The sequence below is a fragment of the Pristiophorus japonicus genome, chromosome 2 (genome assembly GCF_044704955.1).
Source record: "Pristiophorus japonicus isolate sPriJap1 chromosome 2, sPriJap1.hap1, whole genome shotgun sequence".
NCBI classification, from domain to species: Eukaryota; Metazoa; Chordata; class Chondrichthyes; family Pristiophoridae; genus Pristiophorus; species Pristiophorus japonicus.
In genome coordinates, this window is record NC_091978.1 from 73,321,477 (window position 1) to 73,343,677 (window position 22,201).

Here is a 22,201-nt window from a genome sequence, read left to right on the forward strand (position 1 = left end):
GGGGATCAAGGGGTATGGCGAGAAAGCAGGAAGTGGGTACTGAAGTTGCATGTTCAGCCATGAACTCATTGAATGGCGGTGCAGGCTAGAAGGGCCGAATGGCCTACTCCTGCACCTATTTTCTATGTTTCTATGATGGTATGTACTGCAGGGAATCGAATACGGCCAGGGTGATCTCCTGGACTAGTTTCGATCGGCAGGATGGGTCGGAGAGGAATTTTGCCAGAATTTTTTTTCCCCAATTGGCCTGGATTTTTATCTTATTTTTGCCTCTCCCAGGACATCACTTGGCTCCAGTTGGGGTGGAGTGTGGAATGTTTCAGTGTTAGGGGTGTTGCAGTTGTGTGGGGCGGACTGGTTGGACTGAGTGCTCTTTACCTCTGCGCCATTGTTCATTGTTCATTGTTCATAGGTTATATGTAACCTCAGGGCTGCTGATCGAGGGCTCTTTGTCGTCCGGCACGGACAAGATGGGCCGAAATGGCCTCCTTCTGCGATGTAAACTTATATATTTCTATGTTTGCTGACGATACAAAATGGGAGGAAAAGCAATGTGTGAGGACACAAAAAATCTGCAAAAGGACATAGACAGGCTGAGAGAGTGGGCAACATTTTGGCATATGGAGTATAATGTTAGAAAGTGTGAGGTTATGTACTTTGGCAGAAAAAATTCGAGAAGCAAGTTATTATTTAAATGGAGAAAAATTTCCAAATGCTGCAGTGCAGCGGAACCTGGGGGTCCTGATGCATGAAACACAAAAGGTTAGTATGCAGGTACAGCAAGTGATCAGGAAGGCCAATGGAAATTTGGCCTTTATTGCATAGGGGATGGAGTATAAAAGCAGGGAAGTCTTGCTACAGTTATACAGGGTATTGGTGAGGCCACACCTGGAATATTGTGTACAGTTTTGGTTTCCATATTTAAGACCTCCAAAATCCAGAGTTCCAAAATGTTCCAGAATCTGGACATCGGGCCGATCCGTGGCGGGGGCATCCGGAAACCGGAAAATGTTCTGATATCCGGATTCCCCCACCTCGGTGAACCGACTTCGCCCAAGCCCCCCTCCCTCCCTTTTACCTCAGCTGCCCGACCCCACCTACCTCGGGCCAGACAAGGAACTCCTTCTCGGTGGTTCCCTGGACAAGTACAAGGGTTTGGGGCAAATTTCCCATATAAAAATATGAACTCTATTGAAAAATTATGGCACAATTTTATTCAAGGAAAAATTATCCTATTGATTTCAGTCTCGTAATTGTGGTATAAAATAAGAATTTGTGATTTTAAAAACATTAATAAATGGCATAAACTGATGCCAGTTTAAATAAGGACACACTACTAACTCACTTTTTAATTTTTAGCTGCAAGTGGTTCTATTTCCATTGTTCAACTGATGTGTGAACACAAGTGCCCGATTAATATCAAGGACGCAGTACGTATCCACCTTGTATCTTTCAGTTCTCCATTAAGTGATGCAAAAATATTTTATCGAATCCAGCTACACAATTTTTGAATGACTTGATCGATCTTAATTACATAATAAAAATGTAATCTTTATATATTATATTAAATGTCTCAAGTATATCATGCTTGTCCTGTAACTGTACTTCCCACATACCATATACCATGTACAACCTATTATTGACTCTACCCAATTTACTTAATTGTCAGAGAATGTTCAGCAAAATTTCTCCCTTGACCCATTCCCCAAGGCAACTGAGAAACATTCCATAATATTTGTGCATCTTGACATCTCCACTATTCCACCCAGGCTGATTGCTTTCTATCAATGATATTTACAGTCTCATTAAAAGTTGTTTATGCTTGTTAATTCCTTGCAATGCCTTGCCAATTTATAATAGTTATAAATGGGTACAAAATTCAGTTTACGAAGGTTACATCTAGTAACTGTTGAAATACTTGAAACAAAAAAGTAGACACCAGAAAGTTAATTAGAAAAAAGACATTCTTCTTGCAATAAAGCATTTAAACACTTTTACCTTCAAGCCATTACTTTCAAGAAAATTCAATTCATAGAAACATAGAAAATAGGTGCAGGAGTAGGCCATTCGGCCCTTCTAGCCTGCACCGCCATTCAATGAGTTCATGGCTGAACATGCAACTTCAGTACCCCATTCCTGCTTTCTCACCATACCCCTTGATTCCCCTAGTAGTAAGGACTTCATCTAACTCCTTTTTGAATATATTCAGTGAACTGGCCTCAACAACTTTCTGTGGTAGAGAATTCCACAGGTTCACCACTCTCTGGGTGAAGAAATTCCTCCTCATCTCGGTCCTAAATGGCTTACCCCTTTCCTTCGACTGTGTCCCCTGGTTCTGGACTTCCCCAACATTGGGAACATTCTTCCTGCATCTAACCTGTCTAACCCCATCAGAATTTTAAACGTTTCTATGAGGTCCCCTCTCATTCTTCTGAACTCCAGTGAACACAAGCCCAGTTGATCCAGTCTTTCTTGATAGGTCAGTCCCGCCATCCCGGGAATCAGTCTGGTGAACCTTCGCTGCACTCCCTCAATAGCAAGAATGTCCTTCCTCAGGTTAGGAGACCAAAACTGTACACAATACTCCAGGTGTGGCCTCACCAAGGCCCTGTACAACTGTAGCAACACCTCCCTGCCCCTGTACTCAAATCCCCTCGCTATGAAGGCCAATATGCCATTTGCTTTCTTAACCGCCTGCTGTACCTGCATGCCAACCTTCAATGACTGATGTACCATGACACCCAGGTCTCTTTGCACCTCCCCTTTTCCTAATCTGTCACCATTCAGATAATAGTCTGTTTCTCTGTTTTTACCACCAAAGTGGATAACCTCACATTTATCCACATTATACTTCATCTGCCATGCATTTGCCCACTCACCTAACCTATCCAAGTCGCTCTGCAGCCTCATAGCATCCTCCTCGCAGCTCACACTGCCACCCAACTTAGTGTCATCCGCAAATTTGGAGATACTACATTTAATCCCCTCGTCTAAATCATTAATGTACAGTGTAAACAGCTGGGGAATACATTCATGCCTTAAACAGGGTATATTTATTCAAATTAAAAAGATAGTTTGATTTTGTTGTGTTTCAATTTAAATATTTAGGATATTTATGCATATTTCAGAACACTGCTATCAGGATTCATGATGACGTGTGGTAGATAAGTTTTTAGAAATGCTTGTTATGATATTACTGTAGTGATCACAGCATGTATTCATTTACTGAATGCATGTGTAGTCTGCATTTGAGTGATCTTTGGCAGAATAAATTTTGAAATACTTAATGTAACATGGCGCACAAGATTCTTCCTAAGCTTATTTAGATTTTAATAGTCCAACGGCGTGACTAAAATAGTCTGGTTCCAAAATGCTCAAAAAAATGACACTTTTGAGTATTCATTCCTATAGCATGTTTACACTAAATAACTATGAAACATTTGTAGAAACTTCATATTGCAGTTGTGTATAGATTCCACAAAATCCACGACTTTCAAATAAAAGAAAGCATTTCTCTGAAGCTCAAAAAGCTTTTTGTTTCCTTGGCCGCAAAGGGAATTTTATTCTGTTTGGTCACCTCTTCCTGCTCAGGACTAGAATATACACTGTGTATTCCTCACAGAACTGTTTTTCAGCCAAATTATGAGAGACTTCTATTTCAGACCATTTCAGACCGCACATAAACATAGTCGCAGCTGCTTATTTATTGATGGGATATATTATTTAAAAATCTGTTTGTATTTAGGTCATACATGCAATAGACATTCTCCTGCATAATTAAAAAATCACAACCTTTTCCTGTAAAGATGGTAGAATTGCTTTTAGGATTTTTGTTTCTGTAGGCTCTATGACTCCATACTCATACCGTCTGATCTATTCAGATTTGTGAGGAAAGTTTAATTTTGCAGTTAAAATATGAATGCAAGGTACCGTGGAATAAGGAAATACTATTTTCCTCCATTCTTCTGTGTTTTTGACCTCGGGCCATGTTGTATGATGCAACCAAGAAACGGTTAGGTGCTTCACGACAGGAAGCAGAGAAACAATCCTTCGGGGGAATCTGCTCTGGCTGACTCTCATAGATCATTGAAGAATGAGAAAGCAGCTCCCTTGTATACTCTTGGGGCTAGGGAGAAAATTACAAATGCCTTATCTTTATTTTTTTTAAACTAATTTTTGGTTACATACCAGTACACACAATGCATCCCAGGTTAAATCTATATATTTAGAAATGTTGGGCTCAAGTTTCAACTGGATTTGCTCCAATTTTTTTGGAGCAACTAGTTTTTTTTTTTGAGTATCCGAGAAATTGCAATTCTCCACATTTAGTTTGCTCCAGTTCTAGTGAGTTAATTTAGTTTCGTTTTAGTTGTGTTTTTTTTTCAAAAGGGGGTGTGTCCAGCCACTTGCACCTGTTTTGCACATTTGAACTGAGAAAAGTTACTCCAAACTAAATTAGAATGGAGTAAGTGTCCACTTTTGTACGCCAGGAAAAATCTTGTGTAGAGTTAAGAAATCAGCGCAGCTAGCCAGAGATGGGGGCTGGGGAAGGGAAGAGAGAGTACGAAACACCTTCACTTTAAAAAAATAAATAAAGGACCATCATCAATAATAAATGATAAATCAATCAATAAATAAAAAAATAAAAGTCCCTATCTCACCACCTGCAGCACACAGCGCCTATCTGTTTGGCCAGGGGTGGGAAATCGTTCATCCAGCAGCAAAGCTCACTAAAGCATGCAGCAGCATATCTTCGGCCGTTCGGCCAGGGGCTAGGGATGGGAAATCGGCCACCCAGCCAATGTTTCTTTGCCAGTGCGCATCGCTCCAACGTGCATGCGCAACGCTGCCGGCACTCACAGATACGCTGGGCCCTAGCCCCGCGCCCATGTCTGCTGTGTAGACACAGCATGTCGATGACTCTGCCCCCCACAGCTCAAGCTGTGCTGCGCGGACACTTCAGAATAGTGATGTACTTTTTAGGTGCACTTTTCATTCTAAATACTAGGCGCAAGGCTCGGAGGTGCGCCGTTCTAATGACCAGTTCAAACTTGGGCCCGTTATATCTACGTATTTTATGAGCATGTTTGAATCCTTTTGAACCATGAGCAGCTTTTGAATCCCCTGTTCGATCAAGCTTCTATTTTTATGAAGACAAACATTAGATGTCTTGTATTCTCTGCCAGCTTTAAACTGATGTTTCATTAATCAAGTGAAATTGTATACTTCTCAACTGAACCCATGAGACTGAACTAAAAGCCTTACAAGATTGCTTTGGCACATCTTTTTGCCAACCTACCTAATGTAGAAGAAAAAATTGCTCAAGAAATAAATATGCAAGTTTTGACGTTTGAAAGCTTAGTTTTGGCACGGGCAATTAGAACAATCCAAACTTGAGATTAATGAATTCTTGGAGTTGCACTCATTCTTAATGGTTAATTGCCCAATAGTTGTTTTGTCTGAACAATAATAATGTGTTCATTTTCTGTAGAACATGACTGAAACCTTCACATAAGCTGTGCTTATTTTTTAAAGAGCAATGTTTACATAACTCAGGTAACTGCAGTCATCAAGTAACAGCAACATAGAAGGTGGACCCACATCCCTTCATAAACACTTTTATTAAAGCCAAATGAGATTATACAATTGACATCAAAACTCTAAATGCAGGAAATCGGAATTAAAAGCAGAAAGTGCTGGAAATGTACAGGTGTGTCAGCAAATTGAGATTTTCAGTTAGAACACCATCAGAACTGAAAAAGAAAGGGTCTGCTGACTAATTGCTGGCCCAGAGCTTTGGAAATGTCCCTGAACACAGGTTTTCCTCCATGCAATAGATAAGGCCTCTGATTGTGTCTGGCTCATTTCCGATACATGCTTTCATCCTGACCACCTATTCCATTAGCTTGTTCTGCATCTGCTTGTTCAGCTTCCAATATTTCTGCCCTCTGCAGTTTGATCCCACCAGCAAGGAAATGTGTGCTTTTCCTCCCATCTAAGCATTCTGAATGAACCATTCTCTCTGCAACCCACTTGTTCACTCTTCCAACAGCCTTACTTCAGGCTACTGCTCCTCAGTAATTTCTTCAACAACCTACTTGTCATAGAAATCTCTGTCCACAATAGCATTGGAAGGAATGACCACCACACTGTTCTTATGAAGACAATGTCTTCTCTTCAGTGAGAACGTTTACCATTGTGTGGTGTGGCGCTATCACCATGCTAAGTAAGTTGGAATAATGGCCGACTTAACAGCCTAAAACTGAGCATCCATGAGGTGTGTGAACCAACACCAGCAGCAGAATTGCATACTGCCACAATTTGTGATTTTATAGCCTGGCACATCCCTCCCTCTTTAGTCAGGAGATCAACACTGGTTCAGTTGGGATTGTAAAAGGACATGCCAGGAGCAGGATCAGGCTCTGACTTAGTGAAACTACAACACATCATGTGTTCTGAATACCAAAAGACTATAGGCAGAGCCAAGTAGTCCCACAATCAACAGTAGCCCTACCACATCCAGTGTAAAATGGTGGTGAATAAGCAGGTAACTAATGGAAAGAGGAAGAGGCGGCTCCATGAACATCACATTCCTCAACCATGGCAGAGTCAACATGTGAGTGCAAGAGACGAGGTGGAAATATTTTGGGGCATCTTCGGCCAAAAGTGCCAAGTGAATCATCCAATTCCACCTCCTCCTGAGATTTCCCCCACTATCATAGATGTCAATGTCCAGCTCATTTAGTTAAGTCTGCATGACATCAGGAAGTGACTGAGTACACTGGACACAGAGGCAATGGGCCCTGATAACATCCTGAATGTAGTGTTGAAGACCTATGTACCAGGATTGGATGTTCCTTCGCCAAGCTGTTTCAGTGCAACTATGACACTAGCAGCTACTTGACCAATGACACACATCGTCCAAGCCTGTTCTATCCACAGGACAAATTTAATCCGGCCAATTACCACTCTTATCCTCTTCCCAGTCACCAGCCAAGTGATGGAAGAAGTCATAAATAGTGCCATCAAGCAACACCTACTCACCAATAACTGCTCATTAATACTCAATTCGGATTCTGCCAGATCCACTCAACTCCAGACTGCAACTCAGCCTTGATACATACATGGATGCAAGAGCTGACTGCCAGTGGAGAGTTGAGAGTAGCTGCCTTAACATCAAGGCAGCATTTGACTGAATACGTCGCCAAGAAGCCGAGCAAATTATCTAGCTCAGCATCCGACTGGCGATTGTACCTGGAAATATCCTGGTCAGTATGACTCAATACCACATTCAGTGACGCATGTACCCATGAGTCCATCAAAGGACCTTTTTTTAAAAAAAAACAAACAAAATTAAATTAAATTTCAAATCCAATTTGTATTGTTACTTATAAAAGATTATCTGTGTAATGTTCTTATCTGTACACAAAGCTGAACTGTGAGGTTCTTTTCTCTGCAACCCTGCATTTGTTTGGAATTCTAGGAAGGTTTTACTCCACTGATCCAGGCTGCAGAGAGCAACCATGCTGAGGTGTGCCGTTACCTGATGGACCAAGGAGCAGATATTGATGCAAGAGACAAGAATGGCAGGTAATTTGGTGCATTAATCAAAAATGTGTGTATTTTTTAAAATCATAATTGCACAGTTTTGGAGATTTAACTCGTTTTGCTTTACTCTTTTTCCCATCCTCATCCTGCCAGAAACAGTTAATTATATCTTTGCAACAGGATAAAATTGAGTTCTAAAGCAATATGAGCTTGACTACACCAAGTATATAGGAATTAAATACAATTTGTGATAACTGATATGATCTTGTTGGGTGTTCACTGTAAAGATCGAATGTTGTGCATCAGCTTGTGACATAGACTGTACGTGCCATTGCCTTCATGCATCACTGCATCTCCAAGCAGCAAACAGCAAAGTAATGTGTTTCCAGGACATGCGATGAGACACTTGAAGTGCTCATTTGTTGGCATTGTAGACAGATTCATATTTCTGTGACTGAAACAGATCTCCAATTTTGTGACGTGTGTAATTGCTGTAATTGGCCAATTTGGTTAAATTAATTGGTTCACAACAAAATTAAAGCTTGGATATAGAATGTTGTTTATAACAAAGCAATTAACTTACTTTGCAAGATACTGATACTTCTGTATATAATGCATTGTGGAAACAGTGTGGTGTGCTAAACTTTTTTTAATTGCCTGAACCTGTAGTAGATAAAATGCAAGCATTTTCGAAACAATAAAAGGCTTTTAAACTCCCCAAAATATCCTCTTTTAATTAACCTCACTTACCTGCTTTCACCATTACTTATCTTTCAACAGAAGCCCTTCTAATTGTCTCTTCATCCCATTTATACTGCCAGCTTCATTGTCCTTCCCTGGTAACTCATTCCATAACTCTATTACCGTTTCAATATAAATGATCGATGATGCCGCTTCTCACTCCTAATTTCCTAAATTTTTAACTTATAGCCATAGTATTTGAACTTTTAAATAGTAGATAGTATATCTGAATCAGTTCTGAATTTTCCTTCATAATCTTGAAAACTTCAGTTAAATAAGAACGTAAGAAATAGGAGCAGGAGTAGGCCATACGGCCCCTTGAGCCTGCTCCGCTATTCAATACGATCATGGCTCATCCGATCATGGACTCAGTTCCACTTCCCTGCCCGCTCCCCATAACCCCCCAATCCGCTATCAGTCAAGAAACTGTCTATCTCTGTCTTAAATTTATTCAATGACCCAGCTTCCACAACTCTCTGAGGCAGCGAATTCCACAGATTTACACCCCTCAGAGAAGAAATCCCTCCTCATCTCAGTTTTAAATAGGCAGCCCCTTATTCTAAGATTATGCCCCCCCCCCCCCCCAGTTCTAGTCTCCCCTATCGGTGGAAACATCCTCTCTGCATCCATCTTGTCAAGCCCCCTCATAATCTTATACATTTCGATAAGATCACCTCTCATTCTTCTGAATTCCAATGAGTAGAGGCCCAACCTACTCAACCTTTCCTCAAGTCAACGTCCTCATCTCCAGAATCAATGTAGTGAGCTTTCTCTGAACTGCCTCCAAAGCAAGTATATCCTTTCTTAAATTTGGAAACTAAAACTGCACGCAGTATTCCAGGTGTGACCTCACCAATATCCTGTATAGCTGTAGCAAGACTTCCTTGCTTTTATACTCCATCCCCTTTGCAATAAAGGCCAAGATTCCATTGGTCTTCCTGATCACTTGCTGTACCTACATACTAACCTTTTGTGTTTCATGCACAAATACCCCCAGGTCCTGCTGTACTGCAGCACTTTGCAATCTCTCTCCATTTAAATAATAACTTGCTTTTTGATTCTTTCTGCCAAAATGCATAACCTCACACATTCCAACATTTTACTCCATCTGCCAAATTTCTGTCCACTCACCAAGCCTGTCTCTGTCCTTTTGCAATTTTTGTGTGTCCTCACACATTGCTTTTCCTCCCATCTTTGTATCGTCGGCAAATTTGGCTACGTTACGCTCAGTCCCTTCTTCCACTTTGATCACTTTGAAGTCTCTTTTTCCAAAGAAAATCAGCATAACTTCCTTAGCTTTTCCTTGTAGCTTATAATTCTGATAACCAGTAACATGCTTATTTCTTGACTTGATACCCTATGGTGGTATTTTTTCAGCTATTTGGTGACCGGATTGCACACTACTCTAGGTGAGGGCTAACTGATGCCTACACAATCTCAGGGGTCTTCCTACTTGTACACCAACATAGTGGTTTTCTGCGACACATATATCAGAAGATTGGGTTTATGCTGGCAGTCAAAGGACACTACTTCATTTCAATCATTAATTTCATATTTCATGGTTTCTGTTTAAAATGGCATACTCAGCTTGTTTTGCAACAAGGTGATAGTGAAGCAGGGGAGGAACAGAGGAAGTGAAGTATGAGAATGGTGAAATGCTTTACATGCTCAATAGGTTACAGTAGAGTGTGGTGACATGCATTTTCAGCAATAGTCAGAGGAGCATGGGAGAGGAAAGAAAAGTTCCATCTCTTATGCAAACTAATGTTGAAGTACTTTGCTATTCGATAAAAATAACTTCCTGCATATAGAAGAGAAGGAGAACCATGTCATACTTTAAAAATATCTGATGAGTAGTTTGAGAGTGAACGATAATTGATCAAGATTCACTAAATGGATGTTAATGGACTAGCACACAAAATTCAATAAAAATGCTGTGTGATATACTGTTCTAAATGTGTAATCCGAACAGCCACCTTGGAACAGGCAAAACTAATAAATGGAGCTAAAAGCAGTAATATTTTTGTTTAAAAATGGAATTTGAATGTTTTAATGCAGAAAGAAAGTACAAAGTAAAGTATCATTGTGTAATATTTTACATTAGGTTTTGCGCTATAGTAGATCCATGGTAGAATATTTGGGCATTGCCCTACTTCAGTGACAATGCTGCTTTTTATTTTCAGGATCAACTTATGCCAGCATTGAATCTGAGGGAAATGTTGCTTCTGGAGCTAAATGACTAACTAAAAAGGATTGCGCAATGCTGCTTCATACGCAATCCAATGTACTTCCATTGTTGACTTATAAATATGTATAGCACCTATAAAATTGTAGTTCTCTGACAATTAATAGTGAAATGAGGAGAATTTAGATCTCTGGGGAACATGAATTGAGCTGTATATCTGTGTTTAAAACAATGTTTTTTAATGGTGGAGTTGCAGTGCTGACGGAAATCTGTTATGTTTCAAGATTCTTAGAATCGTTTGATGCATTTATATTATACTGTATAACTGGAGGAAGCCCTGTGACTGGTTGCAGTAGTGGGATGCACCTGGTGCTTTAATGCCACAGATGGGTTTTCCTACATCACCAGAGGTGCAATGCTTGCCACTAGCAAACTGATTAAAAAAAAAAAAAATGTCCTGACTTTGTTTTTGACTTTTCAACAATCGTTCAATTGTGCAAATGTGCAGCCAGAACTAGAGGCCATAAGTATAAGATAGGCATTAATAAATCCAATAAGGAATTCAGGAGAAATGTATTTCCTCAAAGTGGTTAGAATGTGAAACTTGCTACCAAATGGAATAGTTGGGGTGAATAGCTTAGATGCATTTAAGGGTAAGCTAGACAAGTACATGAGGGAGAAAGCAATAGAGGATATATTCATAGGGTTAGATGATATAAGGTGTGAGGAGACTCGGATGGAGCATAAATGTCAGTGCAGAGCAATTGGGCCGAATGGCCGGTTTCTGCTGTAAATACACTGCAGTTCTATGTTTCCACATTTGCTACTGCTGCTCTGAAATTTAAACAAAGTTACAGCCACCTGAAAACACTACAGAACCACTTCAAGTAGAAGAGGTTCTACAATATAAATACAATGTTTTAACAGCAGCAGTCAAGCGATTTTAAAGTTGCCTATTGTAGAGCATCAGTGCGCTACATATTAATCCTTTAATCTGACTTCATTAATGGTATTAACCATGTCAGCATTTGGCACAGTCTAAAACACTAACTTTTTGCCACCACAGCCTTCCGCTGTGGTTTCTTCAGGACTGTGAAACATTCCCTTGATGCAATTTGTTTAATAATGAGGGCCTACTTAGACAATATTTTAAAACTTTCTTTTTTGAGCTTATCCCCCCCCCTCATATTCCTGTTCTAACCAGTTACCTACTTTAGCCTTTTGTTTTTTGTTACTATTGGCTTAGTTCTGTTTGCACAGTAGTTTACCAACTAGGAAAAGAATATTAAAATATATAATTTCTCTAATAGGTAATTGGGCTACTTTGATTAATCAATAAATTAGTAGCAACGAGGAGAGGAGGCTAGAAAGAAAGAAAATCATCTGCTGTGCAATTGAAACCAAAGGTTGGATGGACAAATGTAAACAAAATAGAGCTGGAGGACTAAAGCTTACAAATTGAACAGAATCGAGACAGAAGTACAAGTATAATTTCTCCTCCAGTAAATTGGAAGATGAAAGCAAGCTGGAATAAAAGCAGACTGAGAATGTGAACAGTATGCCAAGAAAAGTCCGTATTCAGAATATTAAACGCACATTTCCTTTTAATGAAATATGTTTGTTGGATTTGTTTGGACAGGACCTACTAAATAAATCCATCTTCTGTCCTGAAGTTAAAAGCAGCTCCTTTTAATGTTGTCCAGTCTTTGTGATTTTTCTCTTCATCCTGTTCCCATGTGACATTTGAAAGATTGAATTTTTGAAGTTAGGACAAGATGTGCACCATCAAAAATATCAGATTCTTCTGTATTTTATTCCAACTATTCAAAGTCATTGTTTTTTTCCCTGGCCTAACAAAGAGGCAGTGATGTAGAAGAATACTTTTTTGAAATATTACCACTGTAAATTCATATTGGACAGTGTCTAATGATGAAGGAAGAGGCAGTCATGCAAGCAAAATTTGACCATTCAGTTACAGACCAATTATTAATCTGCCATATGATATAATAATCAGTGTATATTGTTTGTAAGTATGAATAGATTAGCATATTGTATTAAGTTTTGCTTGTTATTCATTATAAGATTACAATTCAGCTTATCTCTTTAGCAGATTGAAAAATGTAGCAAGTCCGATGCTTTAAGTCAGATAATCTTTTCCTGAACCTTTCCAAGTGTATTTGCAAAGGTAGCTCAGATCAGGGTTATGTAAGCCTCTTGTCTTCATGGCACACATAGATGCTGTGCCATGGAGCCTCAGTGCCATATAAAGTTTACCATTAATTTACATATATCTCAAATTGATAAGATGAAATAATTTTGGTGCTCTGATTTTGAATTTATTCACCAATGACACAACAGCCTTTTCAAACTTCCCAAAATTCGCATAAGACAAACCAACAGGTAAGAAATAAACACCAATCGGACTTAGTTGTCTGGAATTCAAAGCCAGATTGCAAGGGCTAAGGGGCTACATATGGCCACCATTGGTTTAAACCATGCTTTTACTGCTTTCATGTACTGCTACCTGGATGTTGGTATACCACCAGCTACAGAAGAATGTTGTGTTATCCAGAAAGGAACAGTGTAGTACATATTTTTTTTTACTGGTGGTTGTTAAGGGCATAACAAAAGGAAGGGAAAAGTGTTTGGCAAGAAAGAGGAAATTAACCACAGCTTTAAAAATGAGGAATTGCAATTTTTTTTTTAAAAGAAAGAAGTAGTCTCTCCTTACAGCATAGGCTGTCCACAGCTGAGGGGATGGGTGACAAGATATTCTCGGGCTTCTGTTGGTACCCTTCTACTGACTGCTAAGAGGCACGTTGGAAGGGTATTGGCCTCTCCATGGTGCCACATAATGGAGTACAAAACTGGTGTGTCATTCTTCTGCCCTTGCAATAAGAACTTTTTAATGTTGCATGTGTTGGAAAAAGTATAGTATAACCCAATACTATAAAGGCAACTAGCAAAACTAACCATCACATTTACCACATTTCTTTAGCTCCGTCCTAAGTGCTCTTTCATCTATTGACATTCTTCACCTCATTATGTCCTTTTGAGGAGAGGAATTTTCACATTTCCTCCATTGCTGAACATACCTCTCAAACTATTTTCCTCTTTCAGGTCAAACATTTGCATCTCAACAAATCGTAATTCCCTATAGTGGCCATATCCATCCAACACTTGTTTATTGCTTCCATGTTTGGGGAAATGTGCATCTTTAGCATTCTTGGAGAGGATACAAAAAAAAGCTTTAATCTGTTTTCTAATCAGCATCATATCTAGCCTCCAATCTCCATCTTTCTATTGCAATCTTTCTTAACACCTGTTTGTTAATACTATGGCCAGTGCCGCGAAGGAGGCACTGGCCATAGTATTAACTCCACTTCCTTGTTCTGCCTAAACTCCAAATATATCATATTACAAACTCTTCCTCATCCTACATCCCCACTGAATTGAAACTGGGTGTCATCATGAGTCTCCTACTGTAACTCATTTTTTTTCCAGGACCACAAAACTACCGTACGAGATCTGAGATGCATGTGATACGTATACCTAGCGCAAGAGTTCCGAGGCTTATCCCAAATTGGATAAGTTGCAGATGACAATTGGGCATCCAGAGGAAGCTTGTTGCTCACCAGTTTGGGCCTCTTGCAATGCTGGCAGCTGCGTTCCATTAGGTCATGGGGTAGGGTGGTTGTAGACGTCAAGAGGGAAGCGAGTATGGGGTGACAGTGGCCCGGAGTATTACTGTGAAGCTAGGAGGAGCACTGCTGTTCTTTATGGTTTCACATTAACGCAAGTTTAAAAAGAAAAACCTGCCATTTTGTTGGCAGCCTTCATTGGTCAATTTAAGGACCACTGGTTAGGCTGCAGAAGAACTCGAAAAACTGAGCGGAGCATGCCTGTCACATGCTCTGCTCAGCTCCCCTGAGTTTCAGAGTAGGCACGTAAAACAGGTGTTGGACACTTCATTAGCATGTGCAAGGAGTCTTATCACCTGTTTCAGGCTGTCGCCATATGCACCTCAATATCACACAAACCATTACGGTGTCAGACCTGCTTCCATAGCATTCGGGCAAGGGTCTTGGTACTGCAAAATTGGTGCTTTTTGTGTAAGAAAAACGGACATAGCGAGACTGATTTGTCCCTCCCCGACCTAATATCTTCATCCTACAACTCTCAGGCTTTAAAACACGGGGTTGGCTTCACCTAATAATTATGTCCTGATTTATCTTCTCTTCACTTTTGTGTTCTTCACCTCAGTATCTCAGTAAAAAAAGCACATTGCAATGTAACGTGTAGTGTAATGCACAATAAGTTTTTTTGAGTCTCTTGATAATCACTAAAAGGAATAATTTAATTGTTTGGTATGTACATGTTGGATTCACAATTTCTTGTTTCTTTCCTCTGTCCCTAGGACTGCTGTAATGTTGGCCTGTGAGCACGGTAGTGGAAACGCTGTTGAAATTTTAGTCAAGCGGGGTGCCAACTTGAAGTTAGTAGACGCACTGGGTCATGATGCACTTCATTACTACAAGCTTTCAGGAAACGCCGATATCCTAAGTTTCCTTCAGGCTACACTTAAAAAGGTCTCCGAGGATGCTGGTACGTGCCCTATCTGCTTATAATTGAAGAAGCCTTTGAATTTATGCAAAATCAACTTGAGGCTATCCTGTTGCAGATCACTGTTCTAGAAATATAAAGCGTCATTTTTGAAAATCCCACTTCCTGCATTTAACATATTTCTCTGTCATTAAAAAAATTAACTTTCCCGTTGTTAGCAGTGCCTCTAAATTGAGCACTTTGGGAATAAGAAAAACAAACAAACAAATGCTTTTAGCATCAGTATTTATAGGTTAAAATATATAAAATGCATTTTGCACTGATTAAACACAAATTAATCATTACCAATGTTATAGAGCAGATGAAATCAAATGAAGATTAAGCATTGAATTATAAGTATGAAACAGCGAAGGGAATGGAACATAAAAAAGAGAAATAGACAGTTGCTATACACTTAGTAACCATTATAAGATGATGATGATCTGTCTGATATTGGGTTAGCTGCCCAGTTATTTGAAAGGAAAAAAAGAAAGATTTGCATTTATATAAGCACCTTTCACAACCACAGGACGTCTCAAAGCGCTTTACAGCTAATTAAGTTATTTTTGGAGTGTTAATACTGTTGTAATGTGGGAACTATCTTGGATGGCTGCTCACAGATTAATGTCCTCACCTACACCGCGATCCCTGAAAACCAGGGAGAGAGGACCTGAGGGAGGGAGGGAGGGAGGGGATCAGTGAGAATATGTGTATGTGCTAGACCCATGCAGCAGAGCCTGGTCTCCAATCGTTTTGGGTCCCCTTGCCATTGGACCAAGACCTTGCTCTGTCAAGTGCGTGTGGATAGCTGGTGTGTAACAGCCACCCCACGTTAAAAGAATGCACGCACAGGCATCTTCCACCAAAATGTTCGGGACCTGGAACGTCGGGACCCTCATGAACATCAGCAACAGACCTGCTATCGTTGCCCGAGAACTCAGACGCTTCGATTGTCATCGCCGCCCTGAGCGAGACAGTAGAAGTCCAGCTCAAGGAACAAAGGTGGTGGATACACTTTCTGGAAAGGCAAACCAGAAGGAGAATGCTGTCTCCATGGGGTCGGCTTTGCCATCAAAAATGAGCTAATCTGGGGTCTTCGAGATTCACACTCATGTCCCTCTGGCTCACCCTAACCCGGAACCAGTACGCATACGGTCATCAGTGTCTACGCCCCAATCCTGGAAGCTACAGATGAGACCAAAGAGGAATTCTACTCCTGCTTTGAACAATCCTTATCCAGAGTTCCAACGGGCGACAAGCTGTTTCTCCTTGGTGACTTTAATGCCAGAGTCGGAAAGGACATAGACCTATGGAGAGGTGTGATTGGCAGGGAAGGGATAGGGAAAGCCAACTCCAATGGTACCCTCCTCCTGATGAAATGCTTAGAACACGGTCTTATGATAACCAACACTTTGTTTCGTCAGAGAGATAAGCACAAGGCCTCTTGGCAACACCCTCGTTCTGGGCAGTGGCATCTGCTAGACGACGTCATCGTCCGAGTGAGGGATTGCAAGGACGTCCACATCACCCGCGCCATGACGGGAGCTGACAACTGCTGGACTGACCACTGCCTAATTCGTTCTGTTATCTCCATCAATGTTGCCTCGAAATGCCGGCAGCAGCAGAAACACTGCAAAAAAAAGTCCTATTCAGCCAACGCCTCACAGCCAGCCTGACGATTCCCAATTAACCGAAGCCGCGGAGTGCCCGGACTGTCCTCACATCCACCATAATCAGCACCTGTGAAGAGACTCTTCGTTACTCCACCAGAAAATATCAAGACTAGTTCGATGAGAACGACCAGGAGCCAATAAACCATAAATGCAAGGCATTCTTGAATTGGAAACAGCACCACAACTTGAGAGAAAGTAAACTGATCTACAGGCAACTGAAGGACGAGGTCCAAAAAACAGATGCTTGGTGGAAAGAGCACAGGAGATGCAGCAACTAGCCGACAATCATGATGTGCGTGGCTTTTTTAGCGCAGCCAAGAGCACCTATAGCCCAAGCACTCAAAGTCCTACCCCACTGAGGGCTAAGAACGGAGAGCTACTCACCAGGGACAGAGAGGCAGTCATTGTCCGTTGAAAGGAGCACTTCGAAAATCTCTTTAACCAAGACTCTGTCTTTGACGTGAGCATCCTTGACTCCATCCCACAGCATGCTAGTCACCACCATCTTGGCACAAAGCCAGCCTGTCATGAGGTTGAAAAGGCCATCCGGTAGCTGAAAAGCAATAAGGCCTTGGGAACAGATGGAATCCCCGTCGAAGTACTAAAGCAGGGTGGAGAAGCCACGACCACATCTCTCATCTGGAAGGAGGAGAGCATGCCAGGGGATCTCAGACGTTGTAATCGTGACCATTTTCAAGAAAAGTGACGAGACTGATTGCGGTAATTACAGAGGAACCTCCCTGCTGTCTGCTGCAGGAAAAATCATCAAGAATCCTCCTCAATCGTCTCCTCCCAGAGTCGCAATACGGATTTCACCCACTTAGAGGCACAATGGACATGATTTTCACCACACAATAACTCCAAGAAAAATATAGGGAGCAACACCAACCTCTGTACATAGCCTTCTTTGACCTCACCAAGGCCTTCGACTCTGTCAATCAGAAGGATTATGGAGTGTCATCCTCAAATTTGGCTGTCCTCAAAAATTTGTCACCATGCTCCACCTGCTTCATGATGACATGCAAGCTGTGATCCTTACCAATGGATCCACCTCAAACCCAATACAAGTGCAGACCAGGGTCAAGCAAGGCTGTGTCATTGCACCAACCCTCTTCTCAATCTTTTTCGCTGCATTGCTTCATCATTCCTCCAACAAGCTCCCCTCTGGAGTGGAGCTAATCTACAGCACGAACGGGAACATGTTCAACCTCCATCACCTCCAGTCAAGTACTAAGGTTGTCCCAACCTCTGTCATTGAATTATGGTATGCAGACGACGCTTGCGTTTGCGCACACTCAGAGGCCGAACTCCAAACCATCGTTGACACCTTCACTGAAGCATACAAGAGTCTGGGCCTTGCATTAAACATCTGTAAGACAAAGGTTCTCTACCAACCTGCCCCGCCTCACACTACTGCCCCCCAAATCATCAACATCCACGACAAGACCGTGGTCAGAGTGGACCACTTTTCATACCTTGGAGCCTCTTGTCAGCGAGGGCAGACATCGATGACGAAACGCAACACCGCATTGTGTGCCAGTGCAGCCTATGGTCGTCTGAGGAAAAGAGTGTTTGAAGACCAAGATCTCAACCTGGCACCAAGCTCATGGTCTGCAGAGCAGCAGTGATTCCCGCCCTCCTTCATGCTTCAGAGATATGGACAATGTACAGTATGCACCTCAAAGCACTAGAGAAGTACCACCAATGCTGCCTCTACAAAATCTTGCAAATCCATTGGCGGGATAGGCATACCAACATCAGTTTTCTCTCTCGGGCCAACTTCCCCAGCATTGAGCATTGTCAATGCTTCGATCAGCTCTGATGGGCGGGCCATATAGTCTGCCTGCCTGATGCAAGACTCCCAAAACAGGCACTCTACACTGAGTTCCGTCATGACAAGCGAGTCCCATGAGGGCAGAGAAAATGTTTCAAGGGCACCCTCAAAGACTCCTTGGAAAATTGTAACATCCCCACCGACTCTTTGGAATCCCTGGCCCATGACCGCTCAAAGTGGAGAAGATGCATTCGGGAAGGCACCGAACACTTTGAGTCTTTTCGTCGGGAGCATGTGGAAGTCAAGTACAAACAGGGGAAGGAGCATATAGCAAACCAAGCACCCCACCCACCTGTCCCTTAAACCTCCACCCATGACAGAGTCTGTAGATCCTGCATTGGACTCATCAGCCACCTTAGAACTCATGTTAGTGTGGAAGTAAGTCATCCTCGACTCTGAGGGACTGCCTAAGAAGAATGTGGAAAACGCGGCAGCCAATTTGCGCACAGCAAGCTCCCACAAACAGGAATTTGATAATGATCAGATAGTCTGCATTTGTTATGTTGATTGAGGGATAAATATTGGCCAGGGCACCAGGGATACCTCCCCTGCTCCTCTTCAAAATAGTGCCCTGGGATCTTTTAGGTCTACCTGAGAGGGCAGACTAACATCTCATCTAAAAGACAGCTCTTCCGACAGTGCAGCACTCCTTCAGTACTGCACTGGCATGTCAGCCAAGATTTATGTGCTCAAGACCCTGTAGTGGGACTTGACTCCACAACCTTCAGACTCAGAAGTGAGTGTGCTACCCACTGAGCCACAGCTGACACACAGAACTGAAAGAAAGAACTTGCATTTATATAGTGCCTTTCATGACCTCAGGACTTCCCAAAGTGCTTTAAAGCCAATGAAGTACTTTGAAGTGTAGTCATTGTTGTAATGTCGAGAAAAGCAGTCGCCAATTTGAACATAGAAAGATCCCACAAACAGTAGTGAGATAAATGACCAGATAATGGCCTATAGCATGCCTATTTTTCAGGCACTAACTAGCTTACTGGCGCAGGGGAGTTATCCCTGGTGTACTGGCCAATACTTAAAGCCCTCAATCATCATAACTAAAACAGTTTATCTGGTGTTATCGTATTGCTGTTTGTGAGAGCTTGCTGTTTGCAAATTGGCTGCCAGGTTTTCCACAATACAACAGTGACAACACTTCAAAAATACTTCATTGGCTGTAAAGCGCTTTGAGACATCTGGCAGTCGTGAAAGGCACTATATAAAAATGCAAGTCTTTCTTTACTAAGGCCCCAGTATGGCAGGCAGAAAGCAAATGCAAATTTCCGGCTGGATGTGCACCGCCTAGCATCTCGGTTAGATAGGCGTGCAGGCTCCTGCCTTAAACAGGCTTTAGTTCCTTTGTATTTGCAAACAATAGGGCTTAATGCCTGTTTGTGGCACACCACTGCAGTGTGCCCTGAAGTAAAACCTGTCCTTCAGATGCCCTGCTACCAAAGAGGTAAGATTTTGAAAATTTAGAATGGAAGGAGCAGGAGGACATGGGTTGCAGTATTTCCTGACCCCCCCCCCCACACCCAGGCCTCTGATATCACGACCCTTGGGTTCCGATTCCCCTCAGCTTCAATCTTCCCCAGTCTCTCTACCCCCACATGCGCTGTTTTTGCATTTAAAAGCCGGTGACCCGGCTGCACGGGAGGTCCAGAGCATTGCGCGGCCATACAGCTTAGAGAGAACTTTGGTAAAGAATGGTAGGTAATGCATGGTGATTTATAGAACACATTTAAGTCTGTCTTTTGCTGCCCTCTGGTGGCTCCACTAAATAGAGCATAAAGATGAGAATATACACTGCCCTGCTTGTTTTCACAATACCAGCTATACTTAGAAAATGAGAAATGTAAGGTCTTAGCAAATATTTCAAGCACGCAAGTCAAAAAGGACAATTCTTGTATTTGCCAGTTGCATTTTGAGCTTTGCTGTCACTATTTCATAGGAACAGAAGTAGGCCATTCAGCATCCTAGCCTGCTCTGTCATTCAGTTGGATCATGGCTGATCTGTACCTTAACTCCATTTACCTGCCTTTGCTCCATATCTCTTGATACTTTTACCTAACAAAATCTATCAATCTCAATCTTGAAAATTTCAATGGACCCTGCATCCATAGACATCCTTTGAAATTACTCATACTTCATACCTATATGTTTTAAAAACAATTATTTGATATTTTGGATTTTTCATCTAGTCCGTTTCTTCCCTGCTAGCAGCTTTGGAAGCTATTGATGGTCCCGTCCAATTTTACTTATTGGATATCACTGATATTAGAAATTAATCTCAACAGTGAGTGAGGTGTTCCAGACTTCTATCGCTCTGTTGCTGTTACTGTGTAATTAATTATGCATGGGCTCCTTCTGTCTGATTCCTTTTCTTTATTTTGCTGTTGATCTCTTCCTTTGAGTATGTCTAATGATGCAGCAAGAAAACCAAATCAGTACTCTACTAAACTAACCCTTGGAAGTAAAACTCTCTCAATGTTCTTTGCCTCTGTCAACCGAGGAAAAAATGTTCTCCTGTATATCATTTTATATTATTTTTTTCAAATTTCATTCTCGGAATGTGGGCATCGCTGACTAGGTCAGCATTTGTTGCCCGTCTCTAGTTGCCCTTTCCGTTGCAGTCCATGTGATGAAGGTACTTTTAGAAAAGCAAAATTCGGTCAGGCAGAGTCAGCATGGATTTATGAAGGGGAAGTCATGTTTGTCAAATTTGCTGGAATTCTTTGAGGATGTAACGAACAGGGTGGATAAAGGGGAATCAGTGGATGTGGTGTATTTGGACTTTCAGAAGGCATTTGACAAAGAGCCATATAAAAGGTTATTGCACAAGATAAAAGTTCACGGGGTTGGGGGTAATATATTAGCATGGATAGAGGATTGGCTAACTAACAGAAAACAGAGAGTTGGAATAAATGGTTCATTCTCTGGTTGGCAATCAGTAACTAGTGGGGTGCCGCAGGGATCAATGCTGACACCCCAACTATTTTTACAATCTATATTAATGACTTGGAAGAAGGGACTGAGTGTAATGTAGCCAAGTTTGCTGACAATACAAAGATGGGAGGAAAAGCAATGTGTGAGGAGGACACAAAAAATCTGCAAAAGGACATAGACAGGCTAAGTGAGTGGGCAAAAATGTGGCAGATGGAGTATAATGTTGGAAAGTGTGAGGTCATGTACTTTGGTAGAAAAAAATCAAAGAGCAAGTTATTATTTAAATGGAGAAAGATTGCAAAGTGCTGCAGTACAACAGGACCTGGGGGTACTTGTGCATGAAACACAAAAGGATAGTATGCAGGTACAGCAAGTGATCAGGAAGGCCAATGGTATCTTGGCCTTTATTGCAAAGGGGATGGAGTATAAAAGCAGGGAAGTTTTGCTACAGCTATACAGGGTCTTGGTGAGGCCACACCTGGAATACTGCGTGCCATTTTGGTTTCCATATTTACGAAAGGATATACTTGCTTTGGAGGCAGTTCAGAGAAGATTCATTTGGTTGATTCTGGGGATGAGGGGGTTGACTTATGAGGAAAGGTTGAGTAGGTTGGGCCTCTACTCATTAGAATTCAGAAGAATACGAGGTGATCTTATCGAAACGTATAAGATTAT

At 41.5% G+C, this 22,201-nt stretch overlaps 1 protein-coding gene across 3 annotated transcripts in view; it reads left to right on the plus strand.

Moving 5' to 3' along the window:
- The window catches only part of rai14 (retinoic acid induced 14), a 386,053-nt gene that overhangs the window by 282,292 nt on the left and 81,560 nt on the right, over positions 1-22,201 (plus strand). For all 3 annotated transcript variants that reach the window (XM_070867929.1, XM_070867946.1, XM_070867937.1), the window contains exons 7-9: positions 1,360-1,430; positions 7,484-7,590; positions 14,892-15,079. In XM_070867929.1, coding sequence (XP_070724030.1) covers positions 1,360-1,430; positions 7,484-7,590; positions 14,892-15,079 — 366 coding nt within the window. The remainder of the gene's footprint in view (positions 1-1,359; positions 1,431-7,483; positions 7,591-14,891; positions 15,080-22,201) is intronic.